Source organism: Photinus pyralis, unplaced genomic scaffold (assembly GCF_008802855.1).
Source record: "Photinus pyralis isolate 1611_PpyrPB1 unplaced genomic scaffold, Ppyr1.3 Ppyr1.4_LG1, whole genome shotgun sequence".
NCBI lineage: Eukaryota > Metazoa > Arthropoda > Insecta > Coleoptera > Lampyridae > Photinus > Photinus pyralis.
The window spans coordinates 25,936,801-25,953,314 of NW_022170249.1; the positions used below are offsets into that span (position 1 = coordinate 25,936,801).

Here is a 16,514-nt window from a genome sequence, read left to right on the forward strand (position 1 = left end):
ATATTAGACAAAATCATGTCAAGTTGTTATTTATAAGATTTTCATAGTAAAATCTACATCGAGTCTAATGCCATCTAGTCTTGTCAAAATGACATGACACACATAATACGGTTAATTGACGTAAAAAATTTTTTCCTACAAAAAACCTTAGTACATTTTTGCTCTAAAATAATTTGGGGAGCCAATAATCGCAAGTCACCACCCTGTATACATAGATGTAGCAACAACACTTCTCATTTATTGTACAATTATTTCCTACAATTGGTTGAATTGAATTGAAACCTATTTCAGATATTGCCTAGCATAATTCGTAGCTGCTTCTATACTCATTTTTAACAGTTGATCACAGTCTGCAGTATTGATCTTTCTCGATTTTAGGTTAGAAACCAGCGTTGTATCTTGATCCTTAGCATTACTTAAGACACTGTCGAATATTGTACCTACTGTATTGCCTAACCATTTTTCAGCGTCAAATTTTTCATTTTTTAATCTCTGTAACAACCAACAATTAAACTTGTCAATGGATGATTTACCTACCTCAGGTACACAACACCGTGCTCGTATGACATTGTTAACCTTCGATATTACTAGAACTGGTACTTGGCGGCATACTTTCGTTGCCTTATGAAGAGGTAGCGTATCCATGTTTTTGGAGCACTCTAAGTAGTGAACAATAAATTTCTGATCCTCGCCGTTTCTTTTCAAAGCTAGCCTTATTTCGGATTCGATTAGATTACTGAAATTGAACTACTGTTTACAATTTTAAACTTGCATTACTTACTTTTGCATCTCTTTAATCTGTTGACTTATATTGTTCAAAAAGTCCAAACAGTTCTGCTTAATGGTAAAAGGGAGAATTGAATCGCTATCAATGTCATACTTTAATTTTTGTTTTATTAAAGTAAGTGCAGTATCCACCATGTTTGGCTGTAATTTAAATAGATGATTACTTCGGTAATTATTTGCAGTTATGTCCGTTTGCACCCACAAATTTAAGCGAGGCTTAGCTTAAGCGTAGCTTAACATCCATGGCAACCATTGTCTCAATAATCGTTGCCATGGACTTTAAGCTAAGCTCCGCTTAAATTTGTCGGTGCAAACGGCCATTAGTCTTTTATGTAATGGGCTCATCCCGCCTTCATTTTTTATTTCTGATCCACAAAGTACATTAAAAATAAAAAGACCCGTGTGTCCTCAATTTTTATTTGCGAGTAAAATAAACCCAAAATAAATTATTGAAAAGCTGTGTTTTTAGTCCGAATTTGAAACGCTTCAGACTAAATACGTCACAAACCTACAACCAATCACGTAGAAGTGAGCTGGCAACCTTACGCGAGGGTCTGACGTTTGTCACATTTGACGTTTTGAGAGGGATGTTTAACTGCATCTAGCACGAAAGTGACAAGTGCCTGTGACAGATGACGCAAGTTATAAATGCCATTCTCCTGCAATATTGCCAAGTCGTTATGTCATCTGAATGGTTCTAGGAGCTGATTGGTCGGGCTTATTACGTCACAGAGCCCGCCACAATCATATCGTTTTGAATAAACCTTTAAAACCGCACATGTTCATTATTTTTTTGCTAATCAGCCTCTATTTTTAAATAAACTTTTACTGTCCAAAAAAATGTTTTATGGTTTCAGGTACACGCTTATTCAATTAGAACTGCGGAATTCAACTACACTGTAAACCCCCATTGTTTTGTTTACAACAACAATGAAGATTCAAGTCATTGTGAATAATTCGTTAAATCTCGAATTAAGGTTTAACCGCAGTTAATTATTAGATGATCGCTGATCACCAAATAACTGTAGGTGGGTTGCTGAATATTCCAGTCATTTTTCTGTAAATTACATTATGGCTTTCTAGAAACTCAAACTTTTGTAGGCGTGCTGGTATGTTAATTATATTATTTGGATTGGTAAGAGGTACATAGAGAATATTTGAATAACAGATGGATTTATTAACTGCCATTTATCAGTTATGCGGTGATTAGAATAAACCTGCTGTGGCCAGCATTCATTTGACAAAAAATTGTCATTGGCAAAGTCAGTTAACTTTAGCCTCGATCACATAAAACTATGGTTATTGCTCGGGTTATTGATGTTATAGTATTCTTTTCTTAACCACAAAGCCATAGTTTCGTTTAAAATTACTCACCTTGGTATTATAGTTTTTCAACTGTTTTTGACACTTCTGCATTTCTTGTAGCAACTGTGAACCATTCTTCTGTGCTAGTTTTGCACGATATCCGGTTACTGCATGCAGTGATGTAGTTGTGCGCCCTAGTGACTGCATCCCAATGAAACAAAAATCTTCCAAGTCAGAAGTATTTAGAACATGCGTTCCACAACAAGGTTCCCTTAAAAGACATAAGTTTGTGTTAAAACACAAATTTTTATAATGACACGGCGAAACGCAACAAAAAAATGTTTTCCAAAGGCTTCATGCGCGATTAATTAACATGTTTCAAAGTAAATATATTTCCCAAATAAAGTTTCTTTCCATGGCTTTATCAGTTTTGGCCCAAATCTTCGTTTTCCTAATGAAAACCATAGTCAATTGTGACCATTTTTTATTATTCTTAATTAAATAGCGTGAGCATTGTCGAAAAGCCTTAATGTTCGGTGGGCCATTCACCTGATAATATAACGCATTGATATAAGTTACATTCGGCACGAAACACGGAGGAAAAGAGGACATTAGTCACTTGATTTTAAGCATGTCAATGTATTAATTTGAGCAACTGGGAGGAGCAACACCTGTTGTTAAAAAACGGTGGTCCTGTTTTTTGCTCACAAGTCATTTCCCCGACTTGTCACTTTGCAATTTTTGGATAATATTTTGGTCCATAAAGACTATTTTGACACGCGATAACACTCAAATATGTAAAGTAGAGATGAATGAAGTACTATATTGACTAAAATATTTTATGATACACATAATAAATAATCTTTGCACTTCAAATTTATGCAAATGAAAAGTGACAAGTGAAAAGTTGCAAAGTAGGCCCCAGGTCAACGTACAGCAGTAGGAACCAGTGCGTGATGGTTGACATACCTATATTTTATCCATTATACTGTTCTTTATTAAATATATATATGCAACTCTGCTACTCCCATTGGCCCCTCTACATGCCCTGAATCTATTCTTGCATCTCAGTTCGAGTTAGCCCATACTCACCTAGACAAAAAGCCATCGTTCGATTTAATTTCCACAAGTCGAATTCCAATGGAAGGATAAGTTTCACCAGGAATGCAAACAACATTATCTAACGCGTGAAGTTCCTGACTATCGACGTCATAGGTCGTAACATCTACGCTCACAGCAATTAATTTCTTGACCTCTGCTTCAACCTTTTCTAAATCTTCGCTTGACAACTTACTTCCGAAGATCCCAACGTCGAAAGTTAAATATCTCGATGTGACTTTACTAGATTTTTGGCAGGTGACCGATTTAATATTCTTTAATAAGCAGTTCACTAAATGCGTTGCGGTATGATTCTTCATGCACCCCAGTCGAGATGCCATATCAATCTCCAAGTAACCGACGGATTCAAGGGGTAACGTGATCAAATCTTCGCTCTTTAAAACGCCTCTGTGTAGAATAAAACCGCCGACTTTTCGCGTGTTTTTGATTTCGAATGACGATTTTCCAAACTTAACCGAACCGTGGTCACCGAGTTGACCGCCGGATTGTGTGTAGAAGTTACTTTTATCTAAGATAATATCACATTCCACATTACACGTTAAATTAGAAAGTAACACATTGTCACAGACAACTTTGAGTAGCTTCACTTGTAAAAGAGGAAAACTGTAAGTGCCAGCCTCCTTGGTATATTGGTACTTGTATTCATCATTGGTTAGGGGAGTGTTTTCCACAATTAGTTGTTTCATAACACTCTTTTCATTCAAAATTAGTTTCCCTCTGCTTTTTTCTTTAGCAACATTAAGCTCATGCTTAAAGTCCTCTTGCACAAATTTCATTCCAAGTGCTTCCGACAGTCTTAAAATAATCTCTTCATCTACCCCATATGTATCGTATAACTTGAACGCGACTTTAGGGGATATCACTTTGTCCGGTAATGACTTGATTTCTTTATACGCATTTGTTAATCCCGGAGTTTCAACGATATCCAAATTGGCTAACTTAGGCTCATCGGTAATAATGTGCTGCCACTCATTCAACGAATTTTTGCGCAGCAATTTGTGGACGTCTTCCTCATAGGAGATTATGTCGTGGACCTTGAACAGTTATCCATAATCTGTTGTTTTTAACACACGCCTATAAATACCTGAGTAATATTTTTTTCTAACTCGGGATAAATATATCCCAAGGTTTCAACGACGTAATTTGATAGCTCTTTCAAAAGTCCCTCCTTCTTGAAGTAGATTTCGCTCACCAGAAAAGCTTTACGCATAATTTTTCGTAACTTCTGACTAGAAAGAGATCGGATAAGTTGGAACTATTAAAAAAGAAATGTGGAGAACGCGTGACGAAGGTGCAAAGAATATATGATCGGACGTCCAGGCTAAGAAGATGCAAAGGAACGTGGAAAAGACAGAAACGAAACTTAAAGCAGTACACGCTGCATGATAAGTACGATAAGTAAAGAAGGCTTTCGTTATGATTACGAGCGTAAAAAACGATAAAGAAAATTGGTGACATTTTATCAGTATACAGTCTAAATATATAAACGTTTAAAGGTGCCAGCTATTTTCGGAATAGGATTGTGCCAATGTTGAACGAAATTCGTTCAACAGTAACACGATACTATCCCGGAAGTCGTTCCCATCTTAAGAAAAACATAGATTGTAGACCGGCAATCTTTCCTGGCGAGAGGTTTAGTCACGTAAAGTGTTATTACTACTGTCATGAAAACTAAAATTTCCTGACATAAAGTATAGGCATGAAAATGAAAGTTTCGTGATTTCGTGAAAAATTATATTTAACTAAAATACACGGTCTTGAAACTTAAGTCGACAATATTGCTAACAATTGACAGTCGCAAAATGTCGACAAAAACCATAATAATGTCTATAACAAAAACCTATTTTTTTTTCTAATAGAACGCCCTGTATACCCTTAATTATAAGTCAAAAATAAGGAGCTTTGGACGATTTTTAAATTTCATCAAGTACTTTTGTAATTGTATAATTTTCAGCTTTGCACATTGTATTTTTATTTTTGAAGGCCACTTACGCTTAGAAAAATGTGATATATATAATGGAATGTGTTACATCGTGTAATGGCACAAGTGGTAGATGACTATGGAACATTCAGAAAATTTTTCATGATCTACTGAAGCATTATCTCTAATCTCTGGGGATAATATTGTGGAGTATCCCCTCTTTAAGAGGTTCCTGAAATGGGTGTTCAGACTTCAACTAACTTCAGAGTAGGACTGCAGATGGAAGCATGTCGAGCGGAGTGAGCCTTGAAGGCTTCTTTTAGGGCTGCTTTAAGGGTGTTTTTGGCCACACACGCTGGGGGATCATTTCTAAAAAACAGTTGATTTTCAGGTTTGATATAAACATTTTTAAACCAGGTCTTTTATGTTTAATGAAGTGGTGTCCAGTCGTAGTCCAGCTGTAGCCATATACACAAGTTACGTAACAGCCAAAATAAAGCCCAAGTGCAAATTTTGATTATAAGCTGTTCTTTCTTTTGAAAAAGGATAACACGACTTGTGAAATCCCAGGTAGAATCATATTTTATTTTAATTAAAAGAAGGTGTAGGTTAGTCCACAAATTCATGGTCGTTACATTCTACGAAAGACCTCGGCACAACCCAAAAGACCTACTAGAAGAGATTTTTGTTAAATGTTTTCAGGTCGTTGCGATTTGTTTAAGGAGCATCTTCAGTTAAGTGCGATTGATCAGGTAATTATCTCCATAGAGAATGTTATACTTACTTCTGATCAGGTATCACACCATCAGCCAAACAGACTGTAATCATCCGTGCATGATCGGCTAATATTCGATAACTTGTGTCCAAATGATCCCAATCGTTTTCTCCAAACTGTCCTTTATATTGGGGAACACCTTTACATATCTTAGAAATAAGGCTATTATTAATTAACAAAGGTACTTTGGTCACCCACTTTTTCTATTCCTCTAAATATATCGGAAAATAAGTCCGTGTCATAGTTACTCATTTTTCCTTGCAACACAGCTGTAAGTCTTTCGAATCCCATGCCCGTGTCTACATGACTTTCAGGAAGAGGTTCAATTGTGCCGTCTTCTTTCCTTATGAAAACAGAAAGAGATGTATAATTGTGGCGGGTGTAGTCAAATCAAATAAGTACAATTAACGATGACAAAAAAATGCATCAACTAGGTAGGGAAGTTTACCTGTTGTACTCAATAAAAACGATATTCCATAACTCTGTAAGATCTTGTAGTCCTTTATTGATGAAATTTGACCGATTGTTATAGCCCAATCTGTCTACATGGATTTCGGTACAAGTACCACAGGGACCGGTGGCCCCCATTTCCCAAAAATTATCTTTTGCACCGAAAGGTACAATTCTTTCCGGCGCAACACTACAACAATATCTCCTAAATAATATGACTAGGTATGCAAGTTAAATACGCACCCCAAACTTCTCCAGATGTGTTTACATTCAATGTCAGCTTCTAGTCCCAAAGTAGCATCACCGCCAAAATAAGTAACGTAGAGTAAATCTTTTGGTATCTTGTATTTTTGTATTAGAAGATCCCATACTAATTTGATGGCATCCATCTGAAAGCTCCAAGGGATAAAAAGTTGTCGTAGGTACACAACCTACCTTTACACATTCGCCAAATGACCAATTCCCAAGCATTTCGAAGAAGGTGTGATGATAACCATCCAATCCTATTACGTTTAAGTCATTATGCTTTCCCCCGACCCTTACACACTTTTGGGAATTTGCAACTTTTTTATGTAATGCAGTTTGTGTCCCCAAAAAAATTCCTTTGAACTGCAATAAAATCAGATTCAATATTATTAAAACCCTAATCAAACTTACGCTACCTGATTCATTCCTGCATTGACAAATGGTACGCTGGAATCGTGAAGGGGAACTACAGGACTAGAACGGACAAAGTTGTGACTGCAATCGTTAACAAAGTAGTTCATGAATTGGGTACGGATGGCCTTTGAAGATCTATCCTTATCTAAGTATTTGCTAATCTTCCTGGTTGCTTGGGTTAACACATGTTTTGCTAATCGTAATTTAAAGTGTTCCATTTCCACAACAAATTTTTATTTTCAAATATTTTTAGGTTAGGTTAATTTGTATTGTATAGCTGTGGCTAAGGGTACGGTCATAAGTTTACGTTTACCTTTGTATAGTTATATACAATGCGTTTACTATTTGCCATAAATACAGCAAGCATCCGTGTAATCACAGTAAAGCGAAGATACTACACTATTATCTTTGAGTAAAGTAAAGAAGTAGCAGTAAAACGGTCTAAAATTATATTTTACTGCAAGTACTCATGAATGAGTAAATAATTTGTGACCGATGTTTCATAATTATGAACAATTGTTCAAGGGATATTTGATACCAGCAGTAGTTCACAAGAAAACTAAGTTTGTAATAATAAGCGAGATGTGCGAGAAAAAAACCAGAATGTCTTGGTAAGTGTAAGGCATGGTGTAAAGGTGAAAAATTATAATTTTCAGCATTTAGTATTAATTTAGGTTGAATGTTGGTATCAGCATCAGTTAAAATATGTCCCATTTTTTGCATTTTCTCGGTTGTAAGGTTGACACTTTACTCCCCTTTACCCTTAGATCACATATGTATGATCTAAGCCTTTACCATTGAGAGATTAATCCTTCACCCAACGCCCTACTTGAAATCTCACTAAAATTAAAGCATGCGCACAGACGTCTGTCAAAATTTTAAGAAAATGCCTTCAGTAAAAAAAGGAAATTTATAGTCGTCGTTGGCCATTTACTCTCTGTAAGAATAGCAATGAAACTATCAAAGTGAATTTATCACCGCCCCCTTACATAACCTTCCAAGTTGCTGTGCCCCTCTTCCCGCAAAACTGAAACAGTAAATTTGCAGAATAGGTTTATTTTTTAATTATATTAAACAATTACAAAGTTCTCCATAAGGTAGACTAGACAGCAATGAATTGAACAGTACAAAAATATAGAAAATATCAATTCTCAGAAAATTATATTGAATTCTACATGCAAATTAAACACAATTCTCATTCAGTGGCTATCCATAAACTGGCAATCTGACAGCAGTAATGTATTATTTGGTAGTGGCTTTGGTTGAGGAGATAAAAATGTTAAAATCTGCCTTTCAGTATCAATGTTTGTTCTAAAAGAAAATTAATTAATCTAGCTTGCAACAATGACTGCGTGGATTGACAACTTACACACAAACAAAACCTGCAACATGCGATAAAAGAATCTCATCCTCTTTTGCTGCATAACTGATGGCCAACAAATGATGCAAAATCCCTGGATTTGGAGTTAAAGCAACCACTTTTGTTAGGTGATCTTCTGCCTTCATTCCCAAAGGAAGACAAGAGTCCGGTAAAGCGGGTGCTCCAATTTTAAAAATCTTGACTTCGGACCACTTTATATCAAAGGAATGTGGATACACAGAATTTTTTGGGGTTCCGTAAAAATATTCTCTTATTCGTAAATCTCGAGCTTCACTACGGGCAGTCTGCGACCTTTCCACCACCTAAACAGTCGATATAATTTTGAAGAAAAAATATTAAGAGCTTACCCCTCCACTCTTTGGCAAAAAAACAACCTTAACAAACCTTGGCATGTCTCTTACCAGCTCATTATATAATCTTTCTTGATCTAATACCAAGATAATGTCAACCTCAAAAGTTTTAGCGATTTGGGTCAATTCTTTATATCCGGCACCTTTAATCCACCCACAAGTATTTATAATTACACCTGACACTTTTGCTGAAATTTAAACAAAAAATTTAAGATTAAATAAACTACGGTCAAATACTTCCAAGAAATATGTCTGGATACTAAATTTAAAAGTATGTACTAGTATGCACTATACTTACTTTTTTTGTTTGACTCTATCTTTTCTTTAACTGATGCAGCTAATTGTGTGTATAACATATTATATAAAGTACAATTACCACCAGGTTTAGTATGCCCATAATGATACACCAACGGTGCTTCTTGTGAGAAACCTTCATCCAGAGAAGCTGGTCTTTCAATGAGCAACGCCCCTACAAAAATGAGATAAATATACCCATGTAGAAATCTTATTATACCTATTGTTCCTGGTACAGAAATTTGCCCTTGTCCTACGTCAAGATCTATAAAGAGAGGCCTACGTCCCATCCTAACGGCATAATTTAACAATATTCGAGATACCGTGGATTTACCAACATCACCCGGACCAACAACCATAGTAATTGGTCCCTTTTTATTATGTTTTTCTGCATCTGTACGCATAACCTCAAGTGCTGCATGGCAGTTGCAATATATAATCATGGGAGTCTCTCTGGCGACATAACTTACATCAGTTTTGCCCCTTAGTTCGATAACACAGCCCTGCCATGTGAACACTGCAATTTTTGCGCCCGCTGTAAACTCATAACGCTTGCCTATAACCAGTTCTGTGCCGAATACTTCAGCGAAGCCCGACTTTAAGATAACGTAAACTTTTTCGCTTTTAGACTCCAATTCAAAACGTAATTCAGAGTCTGGCTCGAGTTTAAATTCTTGAATATTATCTTTTTTTTCGTCAGACATTTTATTTACTTCAGGCGTAAATTACCTCAGAGTTAATAAATAAATACTCTGAAGCGGAAAACAACCAATCATATGTGATATGACACTTGACAGTTGTGTGTATGTAAATGTTTGTAGTCGATTTGTATCATTAGAAATTTACTAAATTAATTATGTAATTACCGGTACTTAACAACGTTATATATTTTCAAAATTTGGCAAATTCCCCAGAAATTAATTTGCTACCTACATTTTTTTAATCGCCAACTTTTGTGACGTTTTTGGACACGTAAGTGATAAGATTTGAGATGATCACAAATCATTCGTTTCAAGTATGAGCTATAAAATATTTGTTTTTCTACTCATTGTGTTCTGCCAACTTTCTCAAGAGACTCTCACCGGCCCTCCAGAAAAGAAAAAGGATTCTGATTCGGAGGAATCCAAAGATGAATTTATATCTAGCATTAGAGACGGCGATGGTGCCAGTGCTTTAAAAGTTGTGTCCGCACCCGATCTAAGCAAAGAAGAAGGTAGCAGTAAAGGTATCTTGAAACATTTTTTAAAAATTCTGTAACTTCTTTCTTAGAAAAGTCAAGAAGTGAAAATGAACCAATGGACGCTTCCGACTTGCTTTTACTTAAACAAGCAAAATGGCTGCAGAAAATGGTGCAGGAGATCGATGGCCTTAAGTATACTATTGTTACAGAAAATCAAGAGATAGAAACTGTGATGGAAGAAGAAGAAATACCACCATTACCTGAGAATTTTGGAGAGAGCGAGTTAACCGCCGAAGAAATTGAAGGAAATCGAATTTATGAAGAGGCAATGGCATTATTAAATAAAACCAGACCCATTCGAAAGACTGCATTTTCATTATTACTAGATGCCTCACAGAAAGGAAATTTAAATGCGAAATCCCTAATTGCGTGGGCTCTGTTATTTGGAAATCCAATAAAACAAGATTTGGAGAGGGCAAAAAAGATGTTCTTTGAGTTGTCTGAACATGGTCATGCAGAAGGACACTTGGGGTTAGGTACGATATTTTAGAACATCGTGATGTATTTGCAATGAATTGTTTCCTATGTGTGATTGTATTGTGCATGTACCTATTTCCGGAAATCATGGTGTTTTTCAAGAGCTTTCTTTGATTCCACTTGAGAATTCTAACGAATTACATTTTCCTGCGGATTTAGTTAATTTTTCGAAAATCATTTGATTTCTCTTCTTGTTTCTTTGATTTTACTAAAATCTGTTGTAGTTTTCTGTTATATAGTTATTTTTTCTTATTTATTTACAGTAAGGCTCTATTTAGACGTTACATTTTTTCAAACTGTCTTTCAAAAAATGTAACGTGTAAACGATAGTAAACAATTCAAAATTGTGTACATTTTAAAAACACATACATTTTTAAAATACAGGGCATGTTCTATTTCTCCAAGGTCAAATGTAACATTTTTGTAGTAATCTAGTAATAGTGAATTCTTTGAAGTTACCCATAGCGAAATATTGGCAGCCGTGGCAGGGCCGCTGGGCCATAGGTGCTCAACATCTAAATTGAGCTTAAGATGCAATCTGCAAATGTAGTTCTGCTTATAATCTTTCAGGCAGTGTTGCCAGATTTCAACTAGATAGTTTTGCTTAATTTTTTTTACTCGAAATAAGCCTCAAAATAGTTTAACAAATACAATTTTGGGTATTTCTAATTTATAGCTAAACAAGTAACTAGGAAATAGTAACAAGAAAATTAAAATGCCTAGGAGTATGACCACCTAAATAATTAATCAATTTTGGTTTAGTTCCAAAGCCAGAGGAAAAATGAAATTTTGTAAAGCAGTGATAATACAAAATTACCCATACAACCCCACTTGATCTGAGGCACTCGTATAGGTATTGTATACGCTTCAAAATGTTCAGGATTTCTTGAATACTTTTCGCGTTTTGAAAGTGATCTCTGCAATTTTATAGTGATTGTCGTAGTAAAATGTACATATATTTTTAGAGCTGATACCGCCATACATATGATCAACTGCAATTTTTGTTTAGGATTCTTATATGCAACTGGTCTTAACGTCAATGTCAGTCAGGCCAAAGCGTTAGTCTATTACACCTTCGCAGCACTCGATGGAAATACATGGGCCCAAATGATACTCGGCTATCGCTATTGGTCCGGTGTGACTGTCACACCTAGCTGTGAAAAGGCTCTTGATTACTACAGATTAGTCGCTGAAAAAGGTATTCTTAGTTTTACAATTCGTTTTTTAATATTTACTTTCCCTTTAGTGTCTCAAGGCGTGTCTTTTGGTGGCGGAATCGCAGTGCAAAGAATACGATTAATAGACGAATTGGAAAGTGGATATAATTCGGGTATATTGGACAATGATCTAATTGAGTATTACCAACTGTTGGCGGAAAAGGGGGACACCCAAGCTCAAGTGAGTGCAAGAATGTCGAGGTCTGACAGTTTATATTAAAATTTTCAGGTCGGTTTAGGCCAGTTGCATTATCAAGGGGGACGAGGAGTGGAATTAGATTATCAAAAGGCTTTGGAATATTTTACGCAGGCTGCAAATTCCGGAAATGCAGTAGCTATGGCATATTTGGGCAAAGTAAGCATAAGAATAAGGATAAACAGCTCAGATACACTGCAGTCCCAACAAAAGTAGGATCCACTGTAGATTTTTAATATTTCCGAATTGTTCCTAAATATTTTCAATATTTCAGCATAATTAGATTTCGGTTGAGAAGTTGTTAGTTGAAATGTACCCCATAATGACTGATTTGCTCCTCAGCTTTTGTACGTGCACTTTATCTACTCTTATTTCAGTTGTACCTCGACGGCAGTGACGAAATAAAGCAAGATAATGAAACTGCTTTCAAGTATTTTAAGAAGGCATCCGATTTAAACAATCCTGTCGGCCAGAGTGGGTTAGGTTTGATGTATTTATACGGTCGTGGGGTTGAGAAGGATTATGCGAAGGCGCATAAGTACTTTTTAGCTGCTGCCGAACAAAGTTGGGTTGACGGGCAGCTCCATCTAGGAAATATGTATTTCAGTAAGATCGCTTTCAAAATCGCCTAGTCGCGTTTTAATTTTTGTTTATAAATATAGATGGACTCGGTGTAAAAAAAGATTATAAGCAAGCGAATAAATATTTTGCACAAGCGGCAAAGTCGGGGCACGTGTTGGCCCACTACAACTTGGGTCAAATGCAAGCTCAGGGTACTGGAATGATGAGGTCTTGCCCCACTGCGGTCGAATTTTTCAAAATTGTAGCTGAACGTGGAAAGTGGGGTGAATTGCTTATGCAGGTGATTAGGAGAAGATTAATTTCCCATTTCTGAATTGTGTTTTTGCAGGCGCATAATGATTATAGAGATGGCCGATACAATGAAGCTTTTGTCCAATATGCACTTTTGTCAGAATTAGGGTATGAGGTTGCCCAAAGTAATGCTGCATTCATGCTGGATAGAGGGGAAGTGCCTATGCTAAGTGCAGGAGATTCTTACCTTCGAGCTCTTTTGTATTGGGGACGAGCAGCTGCTCAAGGATTTTCTGTTGCACAGGTTAATAATTTGTTTTCTTACAAATTAAAATTAACTATTGCTAAGTGTGCTGTTTCTGTTTGTACCATCGCTTGGTCTAGAACAGCGGTCTCCCGTACCCCTTCAGTATGTTTTTCCCTAACAAGAACCCCCTTCTTGCCAACCTTCCCCCACCGATCATTTACATACATTCCTACTTTTTTATTAACCTTAATATCAATTTAGTGTTAAAAGGTACAAAAACCTCTCTCAACATATTATGAGATATATAATTTTTATTTTACTACGTAAAATTTTATTTAAATTGACAAATTTAACAATGCACAGGTACTGAAGTGGAGTCCTGGCGGGACGAGAGTTTGTTATTTTTAGACATTCCCCCACCGTTGAGGAAGCAGTCACGCACTTATGTAGTTCAGAAGTGGTATTTAGTTTTGTTCATGCTTCCAATCTAGGCTTGCTCAGTACTAGTAAGCATGGTTGATGGTTGATCTAGCACACATGCACGATGACATATCAGCATATTGTTAAAATATTGATTTCCGCTATTACTAATATTTTTTGCGTACCCCCAAAATCTCACTTCAGTACGCGTACCACAGGTTGGGAACTGCTGGTCTAGAAGATAGTATAAATACATCTCACATAATTGACCGCCGTCATTAAGCGATGTAGGACTTTAGAACATGCTGACACCAACAGACAATGTATATCTTATGTATCTTGATCTCTTACAGGTAAAACTGGGCGACTATTATTATTACGGATTGGGTACGCCCGTTGATTACGAAACAGCTGCTTCTCACTATCGACTAGCCTCAGAGCAACACAATGCACAAGCCATGTTTAACTTGGGATACATGCACGAGCAGGGTTTGGGAATGACAAAAGACATGCATTTGGCAAAGCGCTGTTACGATTCTGCCGCCGATACAAGTTTAGATGCAAAAGTGCCTGTAACTTTGGCACTCCTAAAGCTGAACTTCATGTTTGGCATTCAAAGTTTGCAAGAGGTGGGTGAACACTCTCTACCAACTATTGTTAAAGCATTGTTTGCAGAGTCCGTTTTGGAAGATGGATGAGAACGATTTCTTAGGATCAAACTGGGACCTATACCTTATCACAATGTTGGCCGGGCTATTGGGAGTGATTGTGTACTTTCGAAGGCCACAAATTCCTGTACAACCTCCTGTAGTGTAGACTCATTACGACACATACACTCGCACTGTAAATACTTGTCCAATAGGTTTAATAAAAGTATTCAGCTACTAAAGAATTGAAACGTTTTAAGGATACGAAAGTGTGACTGCATCTTCATCTGGATAAGAGCACCTTCATTATGTTATTTAAGACTGTTACGATTATATGTTATTTGTTGCATTTAGTTTGTAAACTGTAGTGTGTTATGTTCGAGTATATAAAATCTTATTTATCTTCCCTCTAAAAATACTAGCCTAATTTTACACTTTCGGTGGGGACAATCCAGTAAAGGTAACAACTCTATATGGTTCCTTCTCTAATACTTCCTATTCGGAGATAACCGCGAAAAAACACAGAGAGGTAGGCCGGTACTGTTATCTACACGAAGGCGTGTCATGACCATAACGTCATCAAGACATCTTCACTTTAAATCATACAGGCAACCCCTGTGGAAGTGCAAATGTTATTATTATTGTATGACAGCAAGGGGTGACGACGAAGTTTCAAACCATATCGCTAAGGTAGCTTCATCACCACTCAATTTTTCCTCTTGCTCATTAATAATTATGATAATATGTTTCTTAATATTAATCGTAGAACAATACTTACATCTGTCAGATTTACCTTTTTGCTGCAGAGAAATTCATTGTATGAATAAAATGCGTTTTTTAAACGTGTTTTAGTAGCAAACGACAACATGCCTGAACGGTTCTGTGGACACCGCAAATTTGTGGTGCCAATTATTACCAACTGTTGACTTCCACCAGAAGTCACCATTCCTCATTCAGGTAAGGCGGCGTCTCAATATACTGAACAGTTGTGTCGGTTGAACATACCCATTGCTTATTTTTGTGTATAAATATTTCGATTGCACAAAAAATGTTGTATTCACCGCGATTGCGAAATATGTTTGGTGTACCGAGGGAAGGTTTGGCCAAGGTGTAAGCCGAGGCAAAAACTTATTCTATCAGTACACCAAACAATCATTTCGCAGCCTTGGTATACAAACAATTATTGTCCTGTTTTTATCTACGACTATATATAATGCGAGTATTATACTTATGGATTTTTCGGTATAATGCCATATATGTATTATTACCTTAGGGACTAATAGCTCTTACGCCTTCTTGTACACTAATTAGAAAATTTCCTTAAATTTAATATTCATAGAAAGAAAAAAGTTAAAAGTGTAAATGTCAAGCGGGTCGTGTATTGTTTTTGTATTAAAATGGATCAAATGTCGTTATAAAATTAGTCGTAAAGCTATTATTCTCTCGGAATTTTACTCAATACTCGAGAATAATGGCTATCATTTTTGACTCGTGATAATCTACCATTTTGTTATGAAATGTAAACTATTTTGGGTTTCATAGTTAATCTGCAATAAGGTACCGATATGTAATTGTTGCGAGTGTCATATTCATGGATATATTATTTCTGCTCATTGCGTTTAGTAAAACAGAGGCATGTATGCATAAAACTTGGATGAAAAAATGCATAAAATTATACAGGGCAATGTGAGGATTATAAAACTAATGAATGCCTGACAAGCAAATCTGCTTGAAACGGAAGATGAGGAACCATGATTCTTACACCTTTGCGTGGAAGTTTGAACAGTGGTTTCCAACATGCATAGTAACCCCATACATTAAGCGAGTACGACAAGTAAGTGTGTATAACAGCAAAGTATTCAATCCTTAAAATTTGAGTAGTAACGTTTTCTGCTAATTATGCATAAAAGGAATGATAATATCATCATAAGATAACAAAACTAATACTTACACGTGTAGTCCTAATCGACACTGGAGTGAACGTGCCCATCTTTCCTGTCATCTAAGGCAAACCTACAGAACCAAACTGATTTCTCCTGACCTTGCACTCCATCGGATCTCTATGTGGCAGTTTGTTCTGTCCAATACTCAACTAGTCTGTCCGAAAAAGTACGAATTGTTTTGGATTCTACGCACCAAAATTAATAAGAAAAAGTGTTTTCCTGAGAAATTTTGGTGCAGTCGATTTTTGGTAAAAAAGGAAGGTTATACACTGC

The 16,514-nt window shown here is 36.3% G+C and overlaps 3 protein-coding genes across 5 annotated transcripts; 1 reads left to right on the plus strand and 2 right to left on the minus strand.

Moving 5' to 3' along the window:
• Positions 1-208: 208 nt before the first annotated feature.
• Positions 209-7,305, minus strand: LOC116160180 (alanine--tRNA ligase, mitochondrial). The gene is made up of 12 exons (XM_031473317.1): positions 7,019-7,305; positions 6,792-6,965; positions 6,600-6,745; positions 6,355-6,546; positions 6,105-6,249; positions 5,916-6,055; positions 4,295-4,439; positions 3,184-4,244; positions 2,161-2,362; positions 782-927; positions 538-736; positions 209-492 (listed from the first exon to the last, which is right to left on the minus strand). Exons 1-12 carry the CDS (start codon positions 7,232-7,234, stop codon positions 283-285), a joined length of 2,976 nt encoding a protein of 991 aa, XP_031329177.1. The 5' UTR covers positions 7,235-7,305; the 3' UTR covers positions 209-282.
• Positions 7,306-8,056: 751 nt separating this feature from the next.
• On the minus strand, positions 8,057-9,771 carry LOC116173480 (protein CLP1 homolog). The gene is made up of 5 exons (XM_031490979.1): positions 9,262-9,771; positions 9,046-9,216; positions 8,745-8,935; positions 8,386-8,699; positions 8,057-8,327 (listed from the first exon to the last, which is right to left on the minus strand). The coding sequence occupies exons 1-5, from the start codon at positions 9,743-9,745 to the stop codon at positions 8,216-8,218; spliced, it is 1,272 nt and encodes a 423-aa protein (XP_031346839.1). The 5' UTR covers positions 9,746-9,771; the 3' UTR covers positions 8,057-8,215.
• Positions 9,772-10,036: 265 nt separating this feature from the next.
• Positions 10,037-14,716, plus strand: LOC116173460 (protein sel-1 homolog 1). Of its 3 annotated transcripts, none has more exons than XM_031490955.1 (10): positions 10,037-10,266; positions 10,311-10,757; positions 11,768-11,956; positions 12,005-12,156; positions 12,205-12,330; positions 12,549-12,777; positions 12,834-13,033; positions 13,082-13,288; positions 14,005-14,280; positions 14,327-14,716. In XM_031490955.1, the coding sequence occupies exons 1-10, from the start codon at positions 10,059-10,061 to the stop codon at positions 14,465-14,467; spliced, it is 2,175 nt and encodes a 724-aa protein (XP_031346815.1). In that variant the 5' UTR covers positions 10,037-10,058; the 3' UTR covers positions 14,468-14,716. The 3 variants fall into 3 exon arrangements, with proteins under 3 accessions (XP_031346815.1, XP_031346828.1, XP_031346823.1); XM_031490968.1 differs by having other exon boundaries at positions 10,431-10,757; XM_031490963.1 differs by having other exon boundaries at positions 10,037-10,254.
• The last annotated feature ends 1,798 nt before the right edge of the window (positions 14,717-16,514 follow it).